General features: G+C 39.9%; 1 protein-coding gene across 3 annotated transcripts in view; it reads left to right on the top strand.

The window, feature by feature from the left end:
• ctdp1 (CTD (carboxy-terminal domain, RNA polymerase II, polypeptide A) phosphatase, subunit 1) overlaps positions 1-26,288 on the top strand; it is an 84,397-nt gene that overhangs the window by 21,780 nt on the left and 36,329 nt on the right. For all 3 annotated transcript variants that reach the window (XR_004558158.1, XM_034160992.1, XM_034160991.1), the window contains exons 9-12: positions 3,126-3,267; positions 3,461-3,691; positions 6,349-6,502; positions 25,067-25,275. Coding sequence is in view for 2 of the 3 variants with exons in the window: in XM_034160992.1 (XP_034016883.1) it covers positions 3,126-3,267; positions 3,461-3,691; positions 6,349-6,502; positions 25,067-25,275 (736 nt within the window). In the remaining variant the exon portion in view is untranslated. The remainder of the gene's footprint in view (positions 1-3,125; positions 3,268-3,460; positions 3,692-6,348; positions 6,503-25,066; positions 25,276-26,288) is intronic.

Raw genomic sequence — 26,288 nt, 5'->3', positions numbered from 1 at the left:
GAGGGTGATGTTCCCTCTTGATGGTTGCTCAGCAGCTGGGGACAGTTGTTGTGGCTTCATTGTCTGTCCACTCCTGTTGGATCTGACATATTTGCTACAGGACTCCTGCCATGGCTTGGGGCTCTCTATGTGGCCAAAGGGGACCCACCTGCTATGTGGCACTCATGCAACCACCGTCTGTTTTCCCCACTGTTTATGACCCAGACACAGTTTTTGTCTGGGTCATAAACATTTTCTTCATTACCAATTTAAAGTAAAGAAAGAAGTAAAACAGCAGCAGTCTATTGCATTATTAAAATTTGAACCTGTTTTTAATGGTATGAAGCAGCTTTGAATCATACTACAACCCCTGGCAAAAATTATGGAATCACCGGCCTCGGAGGATGTTCATTCAGTTGTTTAATTTTGTAGAAAAAAAGCAGATCACAGACATGACACAAAACTAAAGTCATTTCAAATGGCAACTTTCTGGCTTTAAGAAACACTATAAGAAATCAAGAAAAAAAGATTGTGGCAGTCAGTAACGGTTACTTTTTTAGACCAAGCAGAGGGAAAAAAATATGGACTCACTCAATTCTGAGGAATAAATTATGGAATCACCCTGTAAATTTTCATCCCCAAAACTAACACCTGTATCAAATCACATCTGCTTGTTAGTCTGCATCTTAAAAGGAGTGATCACACCTTGGAGAGCTGTTGCACCAAGTGGACTGACATGAATCATGGCTCCAACATGAGAGATGTCAATTGAAACAAAGGAGAGGATTATCAAACTCTTAAAAGAGGGTAAATCATCACGCAATGTTGCAAAAGATTGGTTGTTCACAGTCAGCTGTGTCTAAACTCTGGACCAAATACAAACATGGGAAGGTTGTTAAAGGCAAACATACTGGTAGACCAAGGAAGACATCAAAGCGTCAAGACAGAAAACTTAAAGCAATATGTCTCAAAAATCGAAAATGCACAACAAAACAAATGAACAAATGGGAGGAAACTAGAGTCAACGTCTGTGACCGAACTGTAAGAAACCGCCTAAAGGAAATGGGATTTACATACAGAAAAGCTAAACGAAAGCCATCATTAACACCTAAACAGAAAAAAACAAGGTTACAATGGGCTAAAGAAAAGCAATCGTAGACTGTGGATGACTGGATTTAAGTCATATTCAGTGATGAATCTCGAATCTGCATTGGGCAAGGTGATGATGCTGGAACTTTTGTTTGGTGCCGTTCCAATGAGATTTATAAAGATGACTGCCTGAAGAGAACATGTAAATTTCCACAGTCATTGATGATATGGGGCTGCATGTCAGGTATAGGCACTGGGGAGATGGCTGTCATTACATCATCAATAAATGCACAAGTTTATGTTGATATTTTGGACACTTTTCTGATGTTTGAGGATGATGAAATCATTTTTCAAGAAGATAATGCATCTTGCCATAGAGCAAAAACTGAAAACATTCCTTGCAAAAAGACACATAGGGTCAATTTCATGACATAGGGTCATTGTCAACGAGCAGATGTGATTTGATGCAGGTGTTAGTTTTGGGGATGGAAATTTACAGGGTGATTCCATAATTTATTCCTCAGAATTGAGTGAGTCCATATTTTTTTCCTCTGCTTGGTCTAAAAAAGTAACCGTTACTGACTGCCATAATCTTTTTTTCTTGATTTCTTATAGTGTTTCTTAAAGCCAGAAAGTTGCCATTTGAAATGACTTTAGTTTTGTGTCATGTCTGTGATCTGCTTTTTTTTCTACAAAATTAAACAACAGAATGAACATCCTCCGAGGCTGGTGATTCCATAATTTTTGCCAGGGGTTGTAGAACAATATTTACAGACATGAGAATATAAATAAATTAATCCCAACACAGTCGTATGACACCAGGTGTTAAAGTGTACCAGGATTATTGGTTCTATCACTGACTGCTACGGCCCGTGTTGTGTGTGTTGTGTGTGCGAAGTGGAGGAGAGACAGTCCGTAATTCAAAAACAAATGTACAACAGGACTTTTGTTTTTAGTTCCATCAACGAAGTTGGATGAGGTTATGTTGTCACCCTTGTTTGTTTCTGTCTGTGAACAGCCTAGAGCCCACAATTTTTCATATATGTTAGAAATTTTTACTGAAAATTCATATCTTGATAGGCAAAAACTGCTTAAGTTTTCAAGGTCAAAGGGCAAAGTCAGGAAAAATCTTGGAAAATTGGGAAAATTCCTGTTTTTAACATTGAACAAATTTTCAGAAATTCATAACTGTCAAAGATCTCATTTCTTTTATATTTGGGAGCATTATGTGGGATGGTATCCTTTATCGACCTACAAAGTTTGATCGGAAGCCAAGTGCCAAAAGCAATGACAAATTGTGCATAGCAGAAATAACCAATGTTCTGTGAAAATATCTGAAAAAGAATTCAGACACCAAAAAAACTTAAAAAAAAAAAAAAAAAAAAACAACAAACAAAAAAACCCTGACAACACCACCACCAAAAACATAGATTCAAGTGCATGAACTAAATACATGTTCATGACATTTGATTACATGTAATTTGCACATTATGACTGCGGTGCTCTAGTTTCTTTTTGTTTAAGACATCATGAATTCAAACTCTGCATCTAGCAACAAATGAAGCGACTGCATGGACAGCGAAAACCTGTATTGGCTCACATTTTTCAACACAGAAGTGTCATCAGGAATCGCTAAGGGAATTGCTAAAGAATTGGACCGCTAAGCATTGTGGGTAATGCCATCAGTGTCGATAAAATCAGTTCCCATCTTTGTTTGCAGTGAGTAATTGTTAGTACCAGTGACGAGTTTTTATATCATCCCCAGTCACACATTCTATCCATTCTTGAATTCTGGTTTTACTTTTCCATTCTTATGGATATTTCATCCTGTATTTGACCACGTAGATGCTAAATTGTTACTCCACGTGAAGGCGCGGGCCGCAGCAAAACAAAGTTGCCAGTTCATGTGCCTCTTGTTTTCTGTATATTTCACAGGCGGTTATTTTCTTTTTCCTGGAAAGCAAACTAAATCACTCGTGACTAGTTGCTCGTTATACTGTAGACCTGCCATGGGTGAGTTTATTTTCACCTTTACCACTTTCACTCCTGTCAACTAGGCACCGAGAAGGTGCGTCAGGCACAGGGCTGCAGGCACCTCCACGTCATCAACCCTGACTGGCTGTGGACCTGCCTGGAACGCTGGGAGAAAGTGGCGGAGATCCTGTACCCGCTAAAAGAAGACTACTCCAAGACTTCACGGTAACAGTAGTGACTGTGCCACGGCTTTTCAGGAACACGTAAACATAAAGACGTCAAACTTCACAAAAAATTGACATATTATGAAATCCTTAAAATACTCCCCCCCCCCCCCCCCCACACACACACACACACACACACACACACACACACAAAGATGGCTCGACTTTATGAATATATTCTTGTTTATTCCAAGGAGCAACAGTCCAGCATCTTTCCCTGACAGTCAGGAGTCCCAGCAGAACCAGGTTTTTCAGCATGTTCCCGTCCAGCACAGAGTTCCACCACCACCCCCTGAAATACGGACCTACGACCCCGTCACAGGGAAGCTGATCCGCAGGGGCTGTCAGACATCCCGTCCACCCCTCTACTGCCAGACTTCAGAGTCTTTGTTGCTGTCCGATCACAGAGATAACTCTGGTCTCAGGTACTGCGAGTGCAGAACTGTAATGTATACGCGATAGAATCTTGAATTCATGTCATGATGTAAAATGTGATTAGGTCCGTCCGGCTGCAATTCATTCACACAACGTAGCTCGGCACCTATTGCTCACAGAAACTTCATATTTAGTGGGTACATGCCTTGGAGGAGTACTTCGCATGGGTTTGAAGGCCAGTGACCTTGACCTACTTTTGAAGGTCACCGATGGTCACAACTGTCATATCCTTTGCCCCAACATTGCTCGGCACCCATTGCTTGCAGAAACTTCATATTTGGTGGGTATTTGCCTTGGAGGAGTACTTCGCATGGGTTTGAAGGCTGGTGACCTTGACCTACTTTCCAAGGTCACCAATGGTCACAACTACCAAATCCTTTGCCGCAACGTAGCTCAGCACCTATTGCTCACAGAAACTTCATATGTGGTGGGTACATGCCTTGGAGGAGTACTTTGCATGGGTTCGAAGGTCGGTGGCCTTGACCTACTTTTCAAGTCACCAATGGTCACAACTATCAAATCCTTCGCCTGAAATTTGTTGGTCACAATGTACCTTGGCACCTATTGCTTGCAAAAACTTCATATTTGGTGGGTACATGCCTTGGAGAAGTACTTTGCATGGGTTCGAAGGCCGGTGACCTTGACCTACGTTTAAAAAATTACCAATAGTTGCATTTGTTCGAAGGCTACCGACTTTTTATGGTCACTGTTGGCCACATCCTCTAAATAAATGTCAAGCTCCAATTTTTCCACTGTCTATGCCAGTTTACATCAAACACATGAGGGTTCAACCAAATACCTACCCCACACGTGCATACAGTGAGGAAAATAAGTATTTGAACACCCTTCGATTTTGCAAGTTCTCCCACTTAGAAATCATGGAGGGGTCTGAAATTTTCATCTTAGGTGCATGTCCACTGAGAGAGACATAATGTAAAAAAAAAAATCCAGAAGTCACAATGTATATATTTTTTTTTTTTATTTTTTTTTTTTTATATATAATTTATTTGTATGTTACTGCTGCAAATAAGTATTTGAACACCTGTGAAAATCAATGTTAATATTTGGTACAGTAGCCTTTGTTTGCAGTTACAGAGGTCAAACGTTTCCTGTAGTTTTCCACCAGGTTTGCACACACTGCAACAGGGATTCTACTCCACTCCTCCATACAGATCTTCTCTAGATCTTTCAGGTTTGGAGTTTCAGCTCCTTCCAAAGATTTTCTATTGAGTTCAGGTCTGGAGTCTGGCCAGGCCACTCCAGGACCTTGAAATGCTTCTTACAGAGCCCCTCCTTAGTTGCCCTGGCTGTGTGTTTGGGGTCATTGTCATGCTGGAAGACCCAGCCATGAGCCATCTTCAATGCTCTTACTGAGGGAAGGAGGTTGTTTGCCAAAATCCCGCAATACATGACCCCATCCATCCTCCCTTCAATACGGTGCAGTCGTTCTGTCCCCTTTGCAGAAGAGCACCCCCAGAGTATGATGTTTCCACCTCCATGCTTCACGGTTGGGATGGTTTTCTTGGGGTTGTTCTCATCCTCTAAACATGGTAAGTGGAGTTGATTCCAAAACACTCTATATTGTCTCATCTGACCACATGACCTTCTCCCATGCCTCCTCTTGATCATCCAGATGGTCACTGGTGAACTTCAAATGGGCCTGAACATGTGCTGACTTGAGCAGGGGGAACTTGCTGCCCTGCAGGATTTTAAACCATGACAGCATCATGTGGTACTAATGTAATCTTTGTGACTTTGGTCCCAGCTCTCTTCAGGTCATTGACCAGGTCCTCCTGTGTAGTTCTGAGCTTTCTCAGAATCATCCTTACCCCACAATGTGAGATCTTGCATGGAATCCCAGACCGAGGGAGACTGACAGTCATCTTGTGTTTCTTCCACTTTCTAATAAATAATCATAACATTTGTTGTCTTCTACCAAGCTGCTTGCCTGTTGTCCTGTAGTCCATCCCAGCCTTGTGCAGGTCTACAGTTTTGTCCCTGGTGTCCTTAGACAGCTCTTTGGTCTTACTATGGTGGACAGGTTGGAATGTGATTGGTTGAGTGTGTGAACAGGTGTCTTTTATACAGGTAACAAGTTCAAACAGGGGCAATTAATACAGGTAAAGAGTGCAGAATAAGAGGGCTTCTTAAAGAAAAATTAACAGCTCTGTGAGAGACAGAATTCTTGCTGGTTGGTAGGTGTTCAAATACTTATTTGCAGCAGTAACATACAAATAAATTAAAAAAATCATACGTTGTGATTTTTTTTTTTTTTTTTTTTTTTTTAAGATTATGTCTCTTACAGTGGACATGAAAACTTCAGACCCCTCCATGATTTCTAAGCGGGAGAACTTGCAAAACTGCAGGGCGTTTAAATACTTATTTTCCTCACTGTATTACTGCACTTTACATGGAAAATAGTACTGCACGCGGGGCATTTCGTGATGAATGTCTAGTTTTTTTTTTTGTTTGTTTTTTTTTTTGTCACCAAGTGTTCTTGCCAAACAACAGACAGGAAAAATAACAGACAGGAGACAAGTGAGGGATTTAGGATAGTTTAATTTTGTTGTAGAGTTAAAGAAATGAGAGTCCATTGTACTCTACACTTGACATCTCTGTCATTACAGTTTTTGTTTTTGTGCCTTAGGGGAAGCTCCAATAGTCAGGAAGGTGAGACTGTGGGCTGCAGCCTAGACCAAGAGCAGCCAGGCCCATCTCGACGAAAACGACAGCCGAGCATGTCTGAAACTATGCCTCTATACACGCTTTGCAAAGAGGACCTAGAGAGCATGGACAGAGAGGTAAGGAATTGAGGGACCTGCAATTGCAGTTCGTTTGCACAACAGGTCTACTCAGTTTTTAATAAATTAATTCCTGTTCAGATCATGTATAATAAATAAATAATTCAATCAAGTCTTGTCTGGCAGGATCAGGTCTTATTGTGCATCAGGTCTTTGTTTCTAACAATTTAATGTCCAAGTACTTGTACTCTCGCTGTCTGCTGTGGTTATTTTATGTACTATAGGTAAAAAAAAAAAAGTAAAATATTGTTATGAAATTGTGAACTAAAATGTGGTTACTTTTCACCTTAAAAAAATTTACATTTATTTTAGGTGATAAAACTACACTGCTAATTTCGGGTAGTTCAACAAATGTTAGTTTGTGTTCATGACAGACACATCAGTTGTGGTCATTTGTTGATGTGACCACTTTGTTTGGACGAGAACAGTTTAGTAGGTCAAACAAATGTCTTTAGTGTAGATCCATATGTCTGAAATCTGCAGTGGTATTGTTCTTAACCTTGATTGTACGTAATACGTATAAATATATCAGGAATATCGAGCTACCTTAATTCCCTGTGTAGCATTCAAGGTTTTAATTTTGTGACACCTCCCTACAATCTGTTGCTTCTATGCTTTGGATTTGTTCTGTGGAAATTGCTTCATATGGGTTGGGGGGGGAGTTAAAACTACTATCACTACAGTATCTTTCTGAAGTTCCACTGGGTTCAGCTCTTGCACACTACTAAAAGCAACTTGCCAATACTTGAAACATTCTTGGGATAGATAAGTTATAACGACAAACGTGTATTTTTTAACACCCAAACATCTATATTTGCAATTGCTGGTATAGTTATACCCTGCAAACACAAATCTGGGGGGTACAGTAGTGTTCAGAATAATAGTAGTGCTATGTGACTAAAAAGATTAATCCAGGTTTTGAGTATATTTCTTATTGTTACATGGGAAACAAGGTACCAGCAGATTCAGTAGATTCTCACAAATCCAACAAGACCAAGCATTCATGATATGCACACTCTTAAGGCAATGAAATTGGGCTATTAGTAAAAAAAAAAAAAAGTAGAAAAGGGGGTGTTCACAATAATAGTAGCATCTGCTGTTGACGCTACAAACTCAAAACTATTATGTTCAAACTGCTTTTTTTTTTTTAGCAATCCTGTGAATCACTAAACTAGTATTTAGTTGTATAACCACAGTTTTTCATGATTTCTTCACATCTGCAAGGCATTAATTTTTTTGGTTTGGAACCAAAATGTTGCTTGTTTACTAGTGTGCTTTGGGTCATTTTCTTGTTGAAACACCCATTTCAAAGGCATGTCCTCTTCAGCATAAGACAACATGACCTCTTCAAGTATTCTGACATATCCAAACTGATCCATGATACCTGGTATGCGATATATAGGCCCAACACCATAGTAGGAGAAACATGCCCATATCATGATGCTTGCACCACCATGCTTCACTGTCTTCACTGTGAACTGTGGTTTGAATTCAGAGTTTGGGGTCGGCTCAAACTGTCTGCGGCCCTTGGACCCAATAAGAACAATTTTACTCTCATCGGTCCACAAAATACAACCCCTGGCAAAGATTATGGAATCACCAGCCTCGGAGGATGTTCATTCAGTTGTTTAATTTTATAGAAAAAAAGCAGATCACAGACATGACACAAAACTAAAGTCATTTCAAATGGCAACTTTCTGGCTTTAAGAAACACTATAAGAAATCACGAAAAAAAATTGTGGCAGTCAGTAACGGTTACTTTTTTAGACCAAGCAGAGGGAAAAAAATATGGAATCACTCAATTCTGAGGAAAAAATTATGGAATCATGAAAAACAAAAGAACGCTTCAACACATCACTGGTATTTTGTTGCACCACCTCTGGCTTTTATAACAGGTTGCAGTCTCTGAGGCATGGACTTAATGAGTGACAAACAGTACTCTTCATCAATCTGGCTCCAACTTTCTCTGATTGCTGTTGCCAGATCAACTTTGCAGGTTGGAGCCTTGTCATGGACCATTTTCTTCAACTTCCACCAAAGATTTTCAATTGGATTCAGATCCAGACTGTTTGCAGGCCATGACATTGACCCTGTGTGTCTTTTTGCAAGGAATGTTTTCACAGTTTTTGCTCTATGGCAAGATGCATTATCATCTTGAAAAATGATTTCATCATCCTCAAACATCCTTTCAATTGATGGGATAAGAAAAGTGTCCAAAATATCAACGTAAACTTGTGCATTTATTGATGATGTAATGACAGCCATCTCCCCAGTGCCTTTACCTGACATGCAGCCCCATATCATCAATGACTGTGGAAATTTACATGTTCTCTTCAGGCAGTCATCTTTATAAATCTCATTGGAACGGCACCAAACAAAAGTTCCAGCATCATCACCTTGCCCAGTGCAAATTCGAGATTCATCAGTGAATATGACTTTCATCCACAGTCCACGGTTGCTTTTCCTTAGCCCATTGTAACCTTGTTTTTTTTTTTTTCTGTTTAGGTGTTAATGATGGCTTTCGTTTAGCTTTTCTGTATGTAAATCCCATTTCCTTTAGCCAGTTTCTTACAGTTCGGTCACAGACGTTGACTCCAGTTTCCTCCCATTCGTTCCTCATTTGTTTTGTTGTGCATTTTCAATTTTTGAGACATATTGCTTTAAGTTTTCTGATCTTGACGTTTTGATGTCTTCCTTGGTCTACCAGTATGTTTGCCTTTAACAACCTTCCCATGTTGTTTGTATTTGGTCCAGAGTTTAGACATAGCTGACTGTGAACAACCAACATCTTTTGCAACATTGCGTGATGATTTACCCTCTTTTAAGAGTTTGATAATCCTCTCCTTTGTTTCAGTTGACATCTCTCGTGTTGGAGCCATGATTTATGTCAGTCCACTTGTTGCAACAGCTCTCCAAGGTGTGATCACTCCTTTTTAGATGCAGACTAACGAGCAGATCTGATTTGATTCAGGTGTTAGTTTTGGGGATGAAAATTTACAGGGTGATTCTGTAATTTATTCCTCAGAATTGAGTGAGTCCATATTTTTTTCCCTCTGCTTGGTCTAAAAAAGTAACTGTTACTGACTGCCACAATTATTTTTCCTGATTTCTTATAGTGTTTCTTAAAGCCAGAAAGTTGCTATTTGAAATGACTTTAGTTTTGTGTCATGTCTGTGATTTGCTTTTTTTCTACAAAATTAAACAACTGAATGAACATCCTCCAAGGCCGGTGATTCCATAATTATTGCCAGGGGTTGTATTTTAAGTTTTTCCCATCTCCAATCAACTTTTTAATCAAACTACGCTGTTCTTCTGAACAATGTCTTGAACGTTCCATTTTCCTCAGGCTTTCAAAGAGAAAAGCATGTTCAACAGGTGCTGGCTTCATCCTTAAATATTGGACACCTGATTCACACCTGTTTGTTCCACAAAATTGACGAACTCACTGACTGAATGCCACACTATTATTGTGAACACCCCCTTTTCTACTTTTTTTTACTAATATTTCATAGCCTTAAGAGTGTGCATATCATGAATGCTTGGTCTTGTTGGATTTGTGAGAATCTACTGAATCTACTGGTACCTTGTTTCCCATGTAACGATAAGAAATATATTCAAAACCTGGGTTAATCTTTTTAGTCACATAGCACTACTGTTATTCTGAACACTACTGTATCTCAGCTCTGCAATCAGTCAAACTGACTGCTTTCAGATGGTAGGAAGAGCGACACTCGCTCAAATTGGATCTGAAACCAGCACAAATGCACTGGCGGACTGCAGAATTGTTTATGTGAAGGCGCCGACCCCCATTTAAAACCTTTGGACAGAGGACTCAGAGCTGTAAAACTGATGTCCTTAACTGACACCAGTGATCTGTGTCAGTCAGTCAGCACTGACATTATTTTTAGACTTATTAAAATAAGATGACTGTAGACTAAATCACCTGTAACTGTATAACCTGTAATCGCAGTAGTCTTCACTGTGATGGTGTGCATATCATGAATGCTTGGTCTTGTTGGATTTGTGAGAATTTACTGAATCTACTGGTACCTTGTTTCCCATGTTTCTGTTTAGGCTCTCAGTTGTCCAGGTGGTTTCCATAGTAGAGAAGCTTGAATCTTGGACTGGACTGGGTTGCTTGACACGAGGACGTTTCGCTTCAAATCGCAGAAGCTTCCTCAGCTAATATTCTTGCTCTGGTAGTCTGACTTCTGTCTTGACTCTTGTAGAGAAGAATAAACAGAAGCCACAAAAGCTGGCGTTTTAAACCTAACCAGACCCCTCCTACCGAGAGGCCGACTGCTATAGGCTGGTGACTAAACAATAGCTCTAATTAGCACCTATTGTGCTCTAGTAAGCACCCTCTTAATGACAGGGCAGCTGTCCCTCCTAATGATGGGACGGCAGCCTCTCCTGATGGCTCCCTTGACGACTCTCCTGATGACGTGAATGACTCATTACCATCAACAAAAGACTGAAACTGCTTTGACCTGAGTACACCATTGTACACAGGGGACAAAGCGTGTCTCAGACCCCCTCCCCAGTTAAGGCTGGGTTTCAACTGTTTCACATAGAATGCCTCTTTGACCCCTCTCTCAAACCATTTCTTCTCTCTGGCTAAGATTTTAACTTCCTTGTCCTCAAACGTGTGGTTAGTATCTTTCAGGTGGAGATGAACTGCAGACTGAGGTCCATTTGCGCCCTCTCTGCGGTGCTGGTATAGCCTTTTGTGTAAAGGTTGCTTAGTCTCCCCTATGTAGTGTTCATTACAGTTTTCCTGACATCTGATAGAATACACTACATTGCTCTGTTTGTAACTAGGGATCCTGTCCTTAGTGTGAACTAATTTCTGTCTCAAGGTGTTAACAGGTTTAAATTAAACTGGGATTTTGTGCTGTCTGAAGATCCTCTGTAGTTTTTCCCCTACTTCTGCTAAATAAGGGAGAGACACTCCTTCTTCTTGTCTCCGTCTCCTGTCTATCTGGTCTTTGTTCTCTGGGACTTCTGCACTTTGTCCAGCTTTTGTGGCTTCTGTTTATTCTTCTCTACAAGAGTCAAGACAGAAGTCAGACTACCAGACCAAGAATTTTAGCTGAGGAAGCTTCTGCGATTTGAAACGAAACGTCCTCGCATCAAGCAATCCAGTCCAGTCGAAGATTCAAGCTTCTCTACTTGTTTCTCATGTAACAATAAGAAATATACTCAAAACCTGGATTAATCTTTTTAGTCACATAGCACTACTATTATTCTGAACACTACTGTACTTACATATGCGCACATCAGAGCCTGTTTGTGGACGATCTGTCACACTTTAAAACCATTCAGCCTGGACAGTGGGTGAATTGTAAAGGGTTACAAACTACATTCCCCTAAAGTGCAGCATTTGTCCTCACAAGATAAAAGTTATTTTGACTTTTATTTTGCTGCTCACTGCCACTCCCCTTCCCCTCTCTTTCTCTCTCACACGCACACACATACACACAGCTGACAAAAATGCAGAAAACATCTCACTCATTTCTTTAGAATGATGCCAGTTAAGAAAAGAACCTGCCAATGCTTTCCCTTGATGTTAAGGAGGAGAGGAGAAACGTTGTCAACCAAACAAAAATGTAGTAAAGCAATGGCTTGCCAAGCCACACCTCTGCCATTTTGCTACTTCCTTATTCTGTAGTAGAAACCCAGATATTTATATCGCAGTGTGACACTTTTTTTTATCACATAAATATTTATACCAGTGTTATCATGGACGATTTGATATGGCACAGCCCTATTCCGGATCCTGCCAGTTTTCAAGATGTCCCACAAACCAACCCGATCAGCTAAATCAAACACTCTGAAAATCACCATAGGCCATAAACCAGCCCTGTCCATATTCACAGTTGTGTTAATGAGCAGCATCAGAGGCTAAGATGCAGCTGATGGTTGACTTTTTGTGTGTGAAAATGGATTGTTTGGTTGCTGCGCAGCAACACCTGGCACTCAGTCCTGTGGAGAATGATTCTTGTGTCTTGCCATCTTATGAAGAGCAGTGTCATAGCCCTCTAGCTCCAATCCAGGTAATCACCATTTCCTTTCCACAGATAGACAAGTCACTTAATCCAGTCTGTTGGGTTGATAGCCATCTGCAGAATGGAAGCAAAGATTGCTTTTAATGCCAGGAGAAGCATCTCCACCTGCCTGAAGTAGTTCTGTCACAATATCACAGATTCCTGCAGCTTTACCTGCCCTCAGCCTTCTCACTCTGTCTGTGTTCGTACTTGGCTGATTGGCTGGAGGAATCGCCAGATCCCTGTCACAACAGATATCCAGTATCCTCTGGCAGGAGGATAACCTTTGTACAGTTGCTCAAAATAACCAACCCTAAAGGCCGGCACAGCAGAGTCCTCAGTCAGGACCGTGCCGGCATTTGTAGTGGCTGCGGTGAGACGGAGTGTAGGTTTGGAGGGATGTTGCGCTTTGATTGTTCTGTAAGCAGGCCATGAGTCACAAGAACACAAATGTGACTCACCTGTCCAACATGTATTTAAAAATATCACCAATGAATTCATGATGTGAATTAATTTGTTCAGGAATGAGCCATACTGGAGAAGATGATATGAATCATTATTCATGACATTTTTACTTTGCTCAGGACCACAACTGGCTTTGAGAAGCAGACTTGTCACATGAGGGTCAACTTTGCAGAGTGGTAAGATGGAGTGGTGTGAGGAAAGTGAAGAGTCAGCACTTGCTCCAACCAAGTTATTCCCCAGAAATGTGCTTAATGCTCGGTGGTCAATCAATTCCAGCAGGTTTCGGTGGCTGTCAGTAATGACGTCCATTCAGATGTGGTAAAAAGCTCAGAGCAGGTCATTTTTCAGTATTATATCTTCACCTCCCAACCTTTGTTCTGATAGTTGAATCTGTGCTGTCAAGTCGGTCTACTCTCTGCTTTTTATACTCTTTTCTGCTTCAGTTATTGCACGGAAGGTGAAGTGATTAATGTCTGAAACTGCTGCACCACCTGCTTGGATAATACATTTTAATGGACCCTGACATACTCTTTAATAGAGTCTGAGTTCTGCTAATGCATCAGATTCTTAAGGTCTGTCAGGGTACTTTCTACAAGTAGTTATTCTGAAGGATGCGCATTGTTGCATGTTCATATGCACCATGATCTGTAACATGACAGCAACTGAAGTGAAGTCACGTTTCTTCTGGTGACTGTACCTGTTGTAATGTCGTGCAATATCCAATGAAAAACCATTAAACACAAAAGTATGAGATTTTAAAATGTGACGCGTGTACAAAGTGGAGGGAAATACTTTCTCGCCCCATAATAAGAATGTCAGCATAATGCTAGGGGACTGCGAGGGAGTAAAACCAGTAAGAACCTGATATCTAAGGGATTTTAAAAAGTACAAAGTACAGTGAAAAGCATGGAATGGATGTGTATTGACCATATTCAGAGTATTATCTGTTGCATTGGAAGTGTAGTATTGACTAATAGTTTTTGACATTATCTGATTTTTATTTATTTATTTTGGGGGGAGGGGATATGATGCCAGTCATATAGTCAGTTGATATGTTGCAGAAAACACCTCCTGCTGTCAGCATCAAAGTAAAGTTGTCAATAGAAGGTGTCAGATGTCAGAATCTGACATCTACTCCACAGACTATTTTTTTTCTTCATCTTTTGTTATTCTCCACCTCCAAAAACATTTTTACCCTGCAGATTTTTTTCATAAAAAGCTCCATTCCTTTGGTGCTTTAAATCACCTTCTCAGTTGCCTGTCCTGTTCATATCAGACATCTGAGCTGAGTGTCTTATTTTTATTTATTTATTTATTTCAAGTGGTGATTCTGAATGTGATTTTTTTTTTTTTTTTTTTTTAATGTGATTCTGGTGCTCTTCTGAGTTGGGTTAGACAACCTCAAATTTAAATGTCACCGGTAGTTACATATGTCTGTTTAGTTCCAGCAACATTTGTAGAGTGGACCAGCAATCATGACACTGTACTTGCTGGTTAACCTTTCTTTGACAGTGGTCTTCCCTAATTGTACAATTAGTTGGACATATAAGTGACAAAATGTAATGGTCTGTCTTTTTACGAACCAAAGGCCAACTCATTTTCAGAAAAGATATAAACAGGATATACTTTTTCTCTGTACTTAAACTGTCTCTGCAGTTGATTTTGGCAGTTTATGCACAAATTACAAGCTCATTTATCATCATTGGAAGTTAATTTTCCAGCATTTTCATAGATTTGATCAACTTTGAGAATGTACAGTATAATATAAAAACTCTGACATAAAATCTTATGGTTATGGTGATTTTTCTGGAGTTACTGTTTCATCATTACTGTAGTTTTGTACAGTTCCTGTTGTACTGCTGTGACAGTTCAATAATAGAACTGCCAAGACTCTGGTGTAGTGCATTTCATGCGGTCTGATACTCTGTAGTGATGGGCGGAAATTGCTTCCAAGAATGGCACTAGAAATAGCATGCAGGTGGAAAAAAGTGCTGCAGAAATGTAAATGGTGTTGAGAAATGGTTGAACAATAAGCTGTTCGCGTGCATTTAATAATACCCTCTTTGCAATTTGTGAGTAATTGTGTGCATTTGCATTTTTGTTGAAGTTGATTATTGTGTGTTTATTGGCACAAGAACGTCACCAACCATTTTAGCCACATAATTCTACTTGTTGCACAGCACCAACGCTGAATGAACAGCGAGAGGAAGAAGTTCTTTGTGCTGTTGTCTCATTTAGTCTCAGTTTCACCATGGTTGGTGCTCAGGCAGCTCACAAGGACTGCATTATTCCAGACAGGTTTTGCAGAATAACTCCAATTTAACTTTGTTTCAAAGCCGCGCTCTTCAGCTCCGCTGTAGGAATGTTGTTGGATTTAAGCCAAATGAGAGTTGAGCCAATTAAATCAAATTGAAGTAGTATGTCGACTGTTTAAAGCCCCTTTGCTCATTGCGGTGCTGTTTTTTTTTTTTTTTTGTATTTCTGTTTTAGTTATGTGGTTTTCTTCTGGGATTCACAAAGATGACTTTTAATGTGAATGTTGGCGAATGAACAACTTGTGTGAACACAGTTATGAGGAGACTGACTTTATCGGTGTTCATGCTCAGTCAGTATCTTCATATCTGAGTACTGTGCAAAAGTTTTGGGCATCCCAGAGTTAAAAGTGACCTTTGATCCCCCCCCCCCCCCTTTTTTTTTTTTTTATTGGCATGTCAACACAAAATCTGTTCCAACAAAAGTGAATATGTGAGCTATTTTTGTTTTTATTCCATAAAAATAACAAAATATATGTAGTTTCTTTGTAAGTGTACTGGTCAGTAGAATAACACACAAACACAGTTGCAAATTATCGTGCAATATATAAATGATTGTAAAACACATTTACTCATGTTTTAAGTCGCATTTTTTTTAATAGTTTTTGAGGTCCTACGACTTGCACTCTTGTGCAACTTATATACTGAAATTCACATGTAAATAGATCCCAGTTTTCATATCAATTATCATGAAAGTCACACGTCATGAATTTATGAATATTTAAGGTTTTCATTATTTGTAATGCTTTTATGATGTATTAAATGTGCCTAAACATTTGCACAGTACTGTATATTCTTAAAAATTAATTTATATATATTTATATATATATAATCTCCATCCCTTGGATCATGACCTTACATAGCGATACAAATTGTTTTCTAGAACTTCAAATTCACTGTGTGCCAAGTTTTGTTTTGTTTTTGTTTTTTTGGCTCTACATTTTTCTAAATATAAAATTTTATTAGTTTTGCACTCTCACAATTTTATGTCCTCAAATTTTAATATTCATGTAATTTAGAAAACATGTTTTAACACCGATACTTTTTGTGAGAACTGTATCTTGTGCAGTACTTAAGTAATCTCTGCTTTACATCTCAAAGATCCAGTCAAGTGTGAATTCTTGATGGATACAAATCGCAACCAATGGCTCAAGCAAATGAACAATGTTCAGTACATTTGTGGATATATAGAATAGGACTTTTTACATGTTCTATTTTCATAAATTATATTTCATCTTTGTCATTGTGTGACTGTTGAAGGTTAATACGAAGTGCACTTTTAGATAAACCTGTAGATGTCACCTGGCACAGCATTCTCCAAATGGACCAGTCTGACAGTTGACCTTGACTGGGCTTAAAATTAGACTTAGCACAGTGGTGTATCAATTGAAGCCACTAGCTGCGGGGGAAAATCTGTGCCCTTGAATTGCTACTTGGACCAATGAAACTTTCAGATAGCAATCAGACCAATGGTTGTCTCAAGGCTAGTTCCACTGGGGTCGGGGGAAGACTCATGGTGTGTTCTTTGTTTGGACTTTGATTACTGCGTGGGAATGAATGATGATGAAAGTTTGATACCCTGTTTGTGGAGCTTGTTATTGCTTCTATTTCTGACAAGTGTGCAGCACACTTTCTGACATGGTGAACTGCAGTTGTAGGATTCCAAAGAGTGGTGAAAAGAAGCAGATATGGCTCCTTGCCAGTTAGCTTACAGTACCTCTGTGGTATTTGCCAGTTGACAGTGGAATCTTTTGTGATTATACTGTGATAGTGCTACCCTGTGAGAGACTGCATTTGGCCATTTTTATGTATTTTACGACTACCTGAAAATAAGAAGGGAAAGGGTGTGACACTGTCATCAGTTCTGTCCTGTTCTCCTGACATCTTAAGTCTCTGTTTGATGTGTTTATTGACTTACCAATAGATTATTTTAGGATAGAAGGTGGTCTTATGATGTTACCATGATCACTTTGTGTAAAGCATGTACACTTTTGTATTGATTGGAAGTGTTTGCTGCATAGATGCCCTTACACTGAGCTGGTGTGATTAGCTAGTCATTGCTAAACACAATTTCAGAAGACCTGCTGTGGATATGGTCATGGTGGACTGAATATCAGCTCCTGATTCAGTTGAAGCAGTCTTCTTGGGACAACTGTTTGTTGTGATTTGGCGCTATATAAATAAAATTGATTTGATTTGATTTCTTTATTCAGTGTTGTTCATTCCTTGATTAATTTGCTGTTCAGTAGTAGTAAAGTAGCTAGGAGTGTGGTGGGGTTGGGGGGAAGATAAGCTCATCATGATATTGCAATATATAATTTGACATTGTGAGAATTGATTTTTAAAGTCCAGATTTTATATAATTCCATTTCTGATTTAAATGATGTGGAAATGTAGTAAGACTTTGATTCAGCAGAGGGTGAAAGGTATTGTAATCTAAGAAATATATGACATCACCTCCATTTCAAATGCCTCAAGAAAAAAGAAAATAAAAATAATAATGGGGGACAACAAGAACTTTCCCCATAGATAAAACTGAACACTGATTATTTACATAAAGGAGTGGAACCCAAAGAGTGTTTATTAAAAAATAAATAAATAAAATTGGCAATTTGCCGACTGTTCATGAGCCAAGCATGTGGTGGACCAAGGGGAGGCCAAGTGCTGTGAAGTTATCTCTCTGGGTCAAACACTGTACCACTCTGGTGTCCAATTTTCATTTTGAGCATGGAAAATATTAATCCAAGATGGCACAAAGAGTTCCCTAAATGATGTACTGTGGCATACATCATGACATGCCAACTAAGGAGACACTGCCTGTTGTTTGTGCTTGTTTGTATTGTGTTATTTTGTGACCATGTGTTGTCTTCTTGGCCAGGTCACTCTAAGAAAAAAGATTTTTTGATCTCAGTGTCTCAGTGAGGCTTTTACCTGGTTAAATAAAGGATATGATGACCAACCCAAATAAACAATTATTACTTTTTTTTTCTTTTTTTTTTTTTAAGATCTCTTCTCATGCAGACACGTGGGGTTAAAGATACAGGCAAGCTGTGTTCTTCAAAAAGCGTACTCTGGCTCATTTGTCTGCTTCATAATTCTGAAGCCTTCATTTTCCACAACACTGTAGGGCTGCAGGTCTTTTGAAATGAAACAGGAAATGGATTTAGGTTTTGTTTGTTTTTGTACATTCTGAATTGGCTGGAAGTTTGTTGCTGGGTGGCTGCCTGTGTTAGCCGCTGCAGTAGCTCCACTTCTTTCACCTCGAGGTGATGAAGTGCTCAATGTGTTTGAGCATTTGTTGTGTTTCTGAAATGCTTGACATTTTATTTTTAACACGTTTGCACACAGTTGGAAATATCATGTTCCTTCTTCTCCGGGACATTGTAGAATTCAAAGTGCACCCAGACATTTGGTTTTAATGTTGGTAGAGTGAGTTAGAGAGGGATAGACCACAGCAACTCCACATTTACAGCAGCGAGGAGAAACTGACTGAAACAGAAATGTTATTTTAAAAATTTATTTTTGAAAGTTCTGAATTGATTAAAGATAAGAATTGCAATTCTGATGTGAATCCACCCCCTCCCCCAAACACCCCCAGTCAAGACTGAATAAAAAAAACTAAAACAAAATATACTGAGGTGGTCTGGAGATTTGGTAAGGACGCCCCCTGGGCGCCTCCCTAGGGAGGTGTTCCAGGCATATCCACCTGGGGGAAGACCCAGGACTAGGAGGAGAGATTATATCTCCACACTGGCCTGGGAATGCCTCGGGATCCCCCAGTCAGATGTGGTCAATGTGGCCCGGGAAAGGGAAGTCTGGGGTCCCCTGCTGGAGCTGTTGCTCCTGCGACCTGATCCGGGATAAGCGGTTGAAGATGAGTGAGTGAGCAAAATACACTGAAAATTAACACAGGCTGCTGGCAATTTAGAAGAGATAACGTAATTGATATTCATCACCTAACGTTCTACATGAGGTGACTATTGCACCGATACGTATGCAGGCTCTCATCCAGTCACTTATTAGCTGAGACGTCGCTTTGCTTAGCACTGAGGGGAAACTGAGATTAATGCAGATGCACATTCTCTTGGGGTCAGAGAGAAAATCATTCCTGGCATCAGACTGGGCTCATTAAATCCTTGTTATTGGTTCTTTGGACAGCCACAGAGGTCCTTAAAGGGACAGTGTGGTCCTTATGTATAGTCATCTTCCAAAGGCCTTTGGGCAAACTCTAGTCTAGATTTCACACGTTTTCTGTTTACCCTGCACACCAGCAGTAGAACACGCCAGCCCACCGCGGGCTGGCTGGCTGGCTGGCGTCTATGTCAGAAAGTCATAGGACAACAGTGCTTTTTGGTATAATAGAGTAAATGTCCAAATTCCGCACTGCAAATTATTTGGTTCTTACCAAGATTAAAACAAAATTCCTTAGATTTAGAAATGCTCGATAATTTATCTTGTTTTAAGAATTAATTTCTTATTTTAAGTGTTTGACATGCTTATTTCTAGATTTAACAATCTTAAATCAAGAATCTTGTCAAGTGAAATTATCTTGCTGCGTGGACAGATAATTTCACTTGTTTTGAGTTCCTTTTCCCTCAGATTTAGTGTTTTTATCTTGTTTTTAGACACCCCTTTTTTCTAGTGTGGTCGTGGTGTGATCCTGTTTATGGGCTCCAATTTAAATGGGAATAACCACATAGGGTCATTCCATGTCAAATCGCCCAGTTCTGAAAAAAATTCCCAGGTCACCCCTCAGTCCTGAGTTGCTAATTTAATATGTTGTTCCTATGGCAGAGCAGTGGTGAAATGCCAAATATTAGGTCCAAGTCTTGAAAAGTTTGCAGCTACGGCCCAATCAATATTTTTTGGATTTTCCACATAAAAAAAAGCAAAAAAAACAAAAACAAAACAAAACTGCGATTTCTGCCAAATGTAGACATTAATAACTAGCCTGTCATTAGCTTCCCAGCTTTGAAACTACAGAGCCTAATTTGTAGTGTCCAGCTGGGATATGAGGTCTTTATCACTCAACACCATTTTTGGAACAGACCATCTTGAGATATGTAAAAATAGATTATATGAATATGATGCTCAAATACCCACATTGCCTTTTGGGGTGCCGAAAATGGCCCATTTTCATGTTTTCAAAATATTATGTTTTACAACTTGACATTTTGCTCCAAACAGACATTTCACTTCATAGATATGCTCGAACACATCATAAATCATGGTAAAAAGAATTTTACCTCCAGTACTCAATCCAGACAGCTATGGTATCCCTCAAAGATGCTATGGTATCTTTGAGGGATTTTTGAGTAAGCAGATATATGGACGACATGTAAAATTTTGGAAATTCTACCATTTTCACGGTCTTGTGGAAGGCATATAAATCAAAATCAAATCAATTTTATTTATATAGCGCCAAATCACAACAAACAGTTGCCCCAAGGCGCTTTATATTGTAAGGCAAGGCCATACAATCATTACGGAAAAACCCCAACGGTCAAAACGACCCCCTGTGAGCAAGCACTTGGCAACAGTGGGAAGGAAAAACTCCCTTTTAACAGGAAGAAACCTCCAGCAGAACCAGGCTCAGGGAGGGGCAGTCTTCTGCTGGGACTGGTTGGGGCTGAGGGAGAGAACCAGGAAAAAGACATGCTGTGGAGGGGAGCAGAGATCAATCACTAATGATTAAATGCAGAGTTGTGCATACAGAGCAAAAAGAGAAAGAAACACTCAGTGCATCATGGGAACCCCCCAGCAGTCTAAGTCTATAGCAGCATAACTAAGGGATGGTTCAGGGTCACCTGATCCAGCCCTAACTATAAGCTTTAGCAAAAAGGAAAGTTTTAAGCCTAATCTTAAAAGTAGAGAGGGTGTCTGTCTCCCTGATCTGAATTGGGAGCTGGTTCCACAGGAGAGGAGCCTGAAAGCTGAAGGCTCTGCCTCCCATTCTACTCTTAACAAACCCTAGGAACTACAAGTAAGCCTGCAGTCTGACAGGGAAGCACTCTTTTGGGGTGATATGGTACTATGAGGTCCCTAAGATAAGATGGGACCTGATTATTCAAAACCTTATAAGTAAGAAGAAGAATTTTAAATTCTATTCTAGAATTAACAGGAAGCCAATGAAGAGAGGCCAATATGGGTGAGATATGCTCTCTCCTTCTAGTCCCCGTTAGCACTCTAGCTGCAGCATTTTGAATTAACTGAAGGCTTTTCAGGGAACTTTTAGGACAACCTGATAATAATGAATTACAATAGTCCAGCCTAGAGGAAATAAATGCATGAATTAGTTTTTCAGCGTCACTCTGAGACAAGACCTTTCCAATTTTAGAGATATTGCGCAAATGCAAAAAAGCAGTCCTACATATTTGTTTAATATGCGCATTGAATGACATATCCTCATCAAAAATGACTCCAAGATTTCTCACAGTATTACTAGAGGTCAGGGTAATGCCATCCAGAGTAAGGATCTGGTTAGACACCATGTTTCTAAGATTTGTGGGGCCAAGTACAATAACTTCAGTTTTATCTGAGTTTAAAAGCAAGAAATTAGAGGTCATCCATGTCTTTATGTCTGTAAGACAATCCTGCAGTTTAGCTAATTGGTGTGTGTCCTCTGGCTTCATGGATAGATAAAGCTGGGTATCATCTGCGTAACAATGAAAATTTAAGCAATGCCGTCTAATAATACTGCCTAAGGGAAGCATGTATAAAGTGAATAAAATTGGTCCTAGCACAGAACCTTGTGGAACTCCATAATTAACCTTAGTCTGTGAAGAAGATTCCCCATTTACATGAACAAATTGTAATCTATTAGATAAATATGATTCAAACCACCGCAGCGCAGTGCCTTTAATACCTATGGCATGCTCTAATCTCTGTAATAAAATTTTATGGTCACCAGTATCAAAAGCAGCACTGAGGTCTAACAGAACAAGCACAGAGATGAGTCCACGGTCTGAGGCCATAAGAAGATCATTTGTAACCTTCACTAATGCTGTTTCTGTACTATGATGAATTCTAAAACCTGACTGAAACTCTTCAAATAGACCATTCCTCTGCAGATGATCAGTTAGCTGTTTTACAACTACCCTTTCAAGACTTTTTGAGAGAAAAGGAAGGTTGGAGATTGGCCTATAATTAGCTAAGATAGCTGGGTCAAGTGATGGCTTTTTAAGTAATGGTTTAATTACTGCCACCTTAAAAGCCTGTGGTACATAGCCAACTAATAAAGATAGATATACACACCAGATACACTAAAACCGACTTCATATTCCAACTCTACACCAAAAACTAAGCTAGAATGTGTAGTTTCAAAGCTGGGAAGCTAATGACAGGCTAGTTACAAATGTCTACATTTGCTAGAAATCACCATTTTCATAAAATGTGGAAAATCCAACAAATATTGAGGTGTAGCTGCAAAACTTTTCAAGATTTAGACCTAATTTTTGGCATTTCACCATTACTCTGGCAGAGGAACAACATATCAAATTGGCAACTCAGGACTGAGGGAAGACCTGGAATGACCCCATAGGTAAAATCAAGTCACAAAGTACTAAACAAAGGTAGGTAGGTATTCTCCCCCGTGCCTGTCAAAAATGCAGATTTTCTCCTTCATTTCAACACAACTTGTTTCTCACTACCATACTTTCTCATCACAGTTTGGAAGGAGTTCAGTCTTTATTGAATATGTTGCGGTATAAAGAGAATTGTGCATTGATGTGAGTCTTCAACTACAGTTTGACCCCCAGATGCACAGTTAACCCCCATCAGATAAATACCATGCAGTGTGCTTGGCCTCACTTGACTTCGGTGTTGGAGTGGTTATTAGTATCTTTGTCAAACTGTCTCTCCTGTCTACTGAAAACCAAACCAAGCAAACCCTTCCTGATATGAAAGTGTATTAATAAAGAAATATCAGAACATTCTGAAAGTGACATCTGTGTTGGTTCACCGACTGGACGTTCTTTGCGAGGTTGCCATGCATCAGAAGCCGGTCACGTCTCCACAAGCTGTTGGTTTTCGGCGGTAGTTGCAGAGTCCTTGCATGGTATTTGAAGGCGTTATGTTGCAGATAGGGAATTGACAAAATATTAAGAGCTTTTTACATCTGTGTCTTCAGACTAACTCCAGTTCATCAAAGGAGTTGTCAGAATGTCGTCAGCCTTATTTGCATGCATGAATGTATGTGCAGTAGTGTTTGTGATGAAAGTTTGAGAGACAAAAGATGGGAGCACCGATCCGTTGATTAATAATTGAGTGATTTTTAGATGGTGTTTCAAGATAGAGCCATCCAGTGGTTTATAGTAACCGCTTTGCATGCCCCAGTCTGGTCCACATAAATTCTTTAGTCCCTTTCACACTTGATATCAAAGACTTGAACCCTCTGTTCATATTCTCTTCTGGTTTTATGTGTAAACAAAAGACTGAGCGACTGACACACAAACAAAAGCTGATCCATCTTTCTGCTTCCTCTCAAAGTAAATACAGAACGCTTCTACACAAGTTCAGTGTGGAAAATCAAGGGATGTTGTAACTTCACAGAAAGTAACACTTTGTATATCCGTAATATGCGAGAACAAATCCCGTGTAACAAGAACCGCTGACTGTCATGTCCAGAGACAGGTCAGTGTGACAGCTTTAAGCCTGTTTGTAATCATAAAGAATTTATCAAGTTCTGGGCACCCCCCTGTTACCAGTCCAAAGGAAGTCATACTCGCATCTGCTTCATGCTACAGAATCCAGAGAGGAGCTCCAGCTCCAGCAGGCCTCAGGGTCTATACAGGACTTGTTCCTGTTGACGTGGACGAATAACCAACCTTAAAAAAAAATAACAGTCTGAAAATAGGGGCTCACGTGTAAGTGTTAATACAGTGTTAATGAGCAGTGAAGGGTGTAAATTCAGCACAGACCATCTCACCCTGCAATTATCACAATAAGAGTGTGCATCAGTATTCACAGTGATAGTACTCACTAAAGCTACTACCCAACTACTTTATGCACAGGAGAACATATGTACAAATACCGCAGTGTATGTGTAAACTGGCTGTTGGCTAGCAGTTTATTAGCTGTAGCTCAGCTCATGTTCAAAACGGCCGTAAAAACCTTTTGCCCAGACACGGTCAGCTTACTGTGAGATGTTCTAGCTCCTGCTGGAGAAATACGTTTGAATGGCTGTCTGTCCTCAGCGTGCAAGGCTGCGATGGAAAGAGAAACGGTCAGTTTTCTCACAGCTCAGAGCTTATAACTGCAGTTACACTCCTTGGCAGTGAGTAAAGCTTTGAGCGCGCGCGTGTGACCAGTTTTGCAGCCCACTGTGAAGTCGTCAGAAAAGACTGTCTCTTGATGTCCAGCTGCAAGGGCTTGTGGGAGATTGAGTGATTTGCTTTTGTCTCTGAGGCCATGTGGTGAATTCCTTGATTGCAGTTTCATGTTCTGCAGGCCCAACAATTTCAGAAATTATTGAGGCTGCTTTCAGCATTAGTGAATGGATAAAGAAATACTTTAAAAAAAATTAAGCTGTATCCTTAACTTTCAACGGTAAAGTATTTAGCAAAAGCATGCACTCATGACTGCTTATAGCTTGTGCATAAAATTAACTTTGGTGCAGCAGGTGTTCACTTTGATTTGATGGGGTTTGAGTCATTTGCGCGTGCAAAGTCATCTGGTCGTCACTGAAGTTGTCATTGAAGAACAATTAAACCGTCACTGACAAAACCGTTTTCCTTAAATAGGTGGATGACATCCTAGGCGAGGAGAGTGACAATGAGAGTGAAGAGCGCGGGAAGGAGAAACCAAATAATGAGGAGGTAGATGAAGAGGAAGAACAGCAGCAGCCAGCAGCATCACAGAGAACAGGACCGGGGTCCAGTCCTCAGGCACTGAGGTCGGAGGAGAGGATCCAGAGTGCGTCCGGCCAAGCCAGTCTGCCTGGGGAACGGAGGTGAGAGGAACACACAGCAAAACCCACTGCTGGATTTCTAAGACTTATGGACCTTTCTGTCGGTGTGTTGCGTGCGTGTGCGTGCGCCCACTTCTCAGAACCTCATTAGGTGCCAGTCTACTGCTCCTTCAGCAGTCCTCTTTGAGTGAAATGTGTGTTGTGTAGGTGAAATTGAAATTGTACTGACATAGAAAATTTGAGTAACTATTATCACCAGTGCAGCTGTACTCAATCCAGACCTCCCGGTGGATTGCCGTGGAGACAAATCCAAGCAGCCAGTAGTCACTTAACAGCCTCTGAACAAGTCTGTTCCTGGTGAAGAACAGGCATAAAATGAGTGGTTGGAGTTCAGTTTTCATGAAAGAATATTATACCCCCCACGAGCAAAGGTTTGAGTGTTCTATAGGAATCACCCAGTCTGTTTGTCTGGCACATCCTCTCCCAAACTGTTGGATTTAAATTATATTGTCCTATAATGGTAGCACAGTATGTGAAGATGTGCATGAATGATCTGATGTCTTGAAGGAGAAATTTTTTTTTTTTTTTTTTTTTTTTTTTTGGTCGTAGGGGCAGGAGTATCATTTTGTGACCTTGCTTACATACATATACTTGTTGCTTTCTTTAAATGTAATATTTTCCGTATAATAAATGGGGGGAAAAAAACAACATATTGTAGTACCTAAAAGACACTTGCACTTTGTCTCTGCCAGATGTAATTACGCCTGCGTATGTTTGCTGAAAGTATTGATTGAACAATAACTGGAGGTTTGCACTCAGAAAGCAAGTCAATCACACTCATTACTAAACAGACAACAGAGCCGTTAGCAGCACCGCTACGTCTGTTTTCATAAAACACTGTGAAATGGAGGTTTGTAGCTTAGAAAATAACCCTTTAATTTAGAGACTGTTTCGGGAACGTTTTCTAGTTTCATAGATTGTTGAGAAAATTGTTGCTCTGTTTAGAAACAGAGTAGTTTGTATTTCACAAGTTTTTTTTTTTTTAGCAAGTTTGA

The sequence above is a fragment of the Thalassophryne amazonica genome, chromosome 20, assembly GCF_902500255.1.
Source record: "Thalassophryne amazonica chromosome 20, fThaAma1.1, whole genome shotgun sequence".
Lineage (NCBI taxonomy): Eukaryota > Metazoa > Chordata > Actinopteri > Batrachoidiformes > Batrachoididae > Thalassophryne > Thalassophryne amazonica.
The sequence above is the reverse complement of the archived record's forward strand: the minus strand, read 5'-3'. Positions and strand labels throughout refer to the sequence as shown.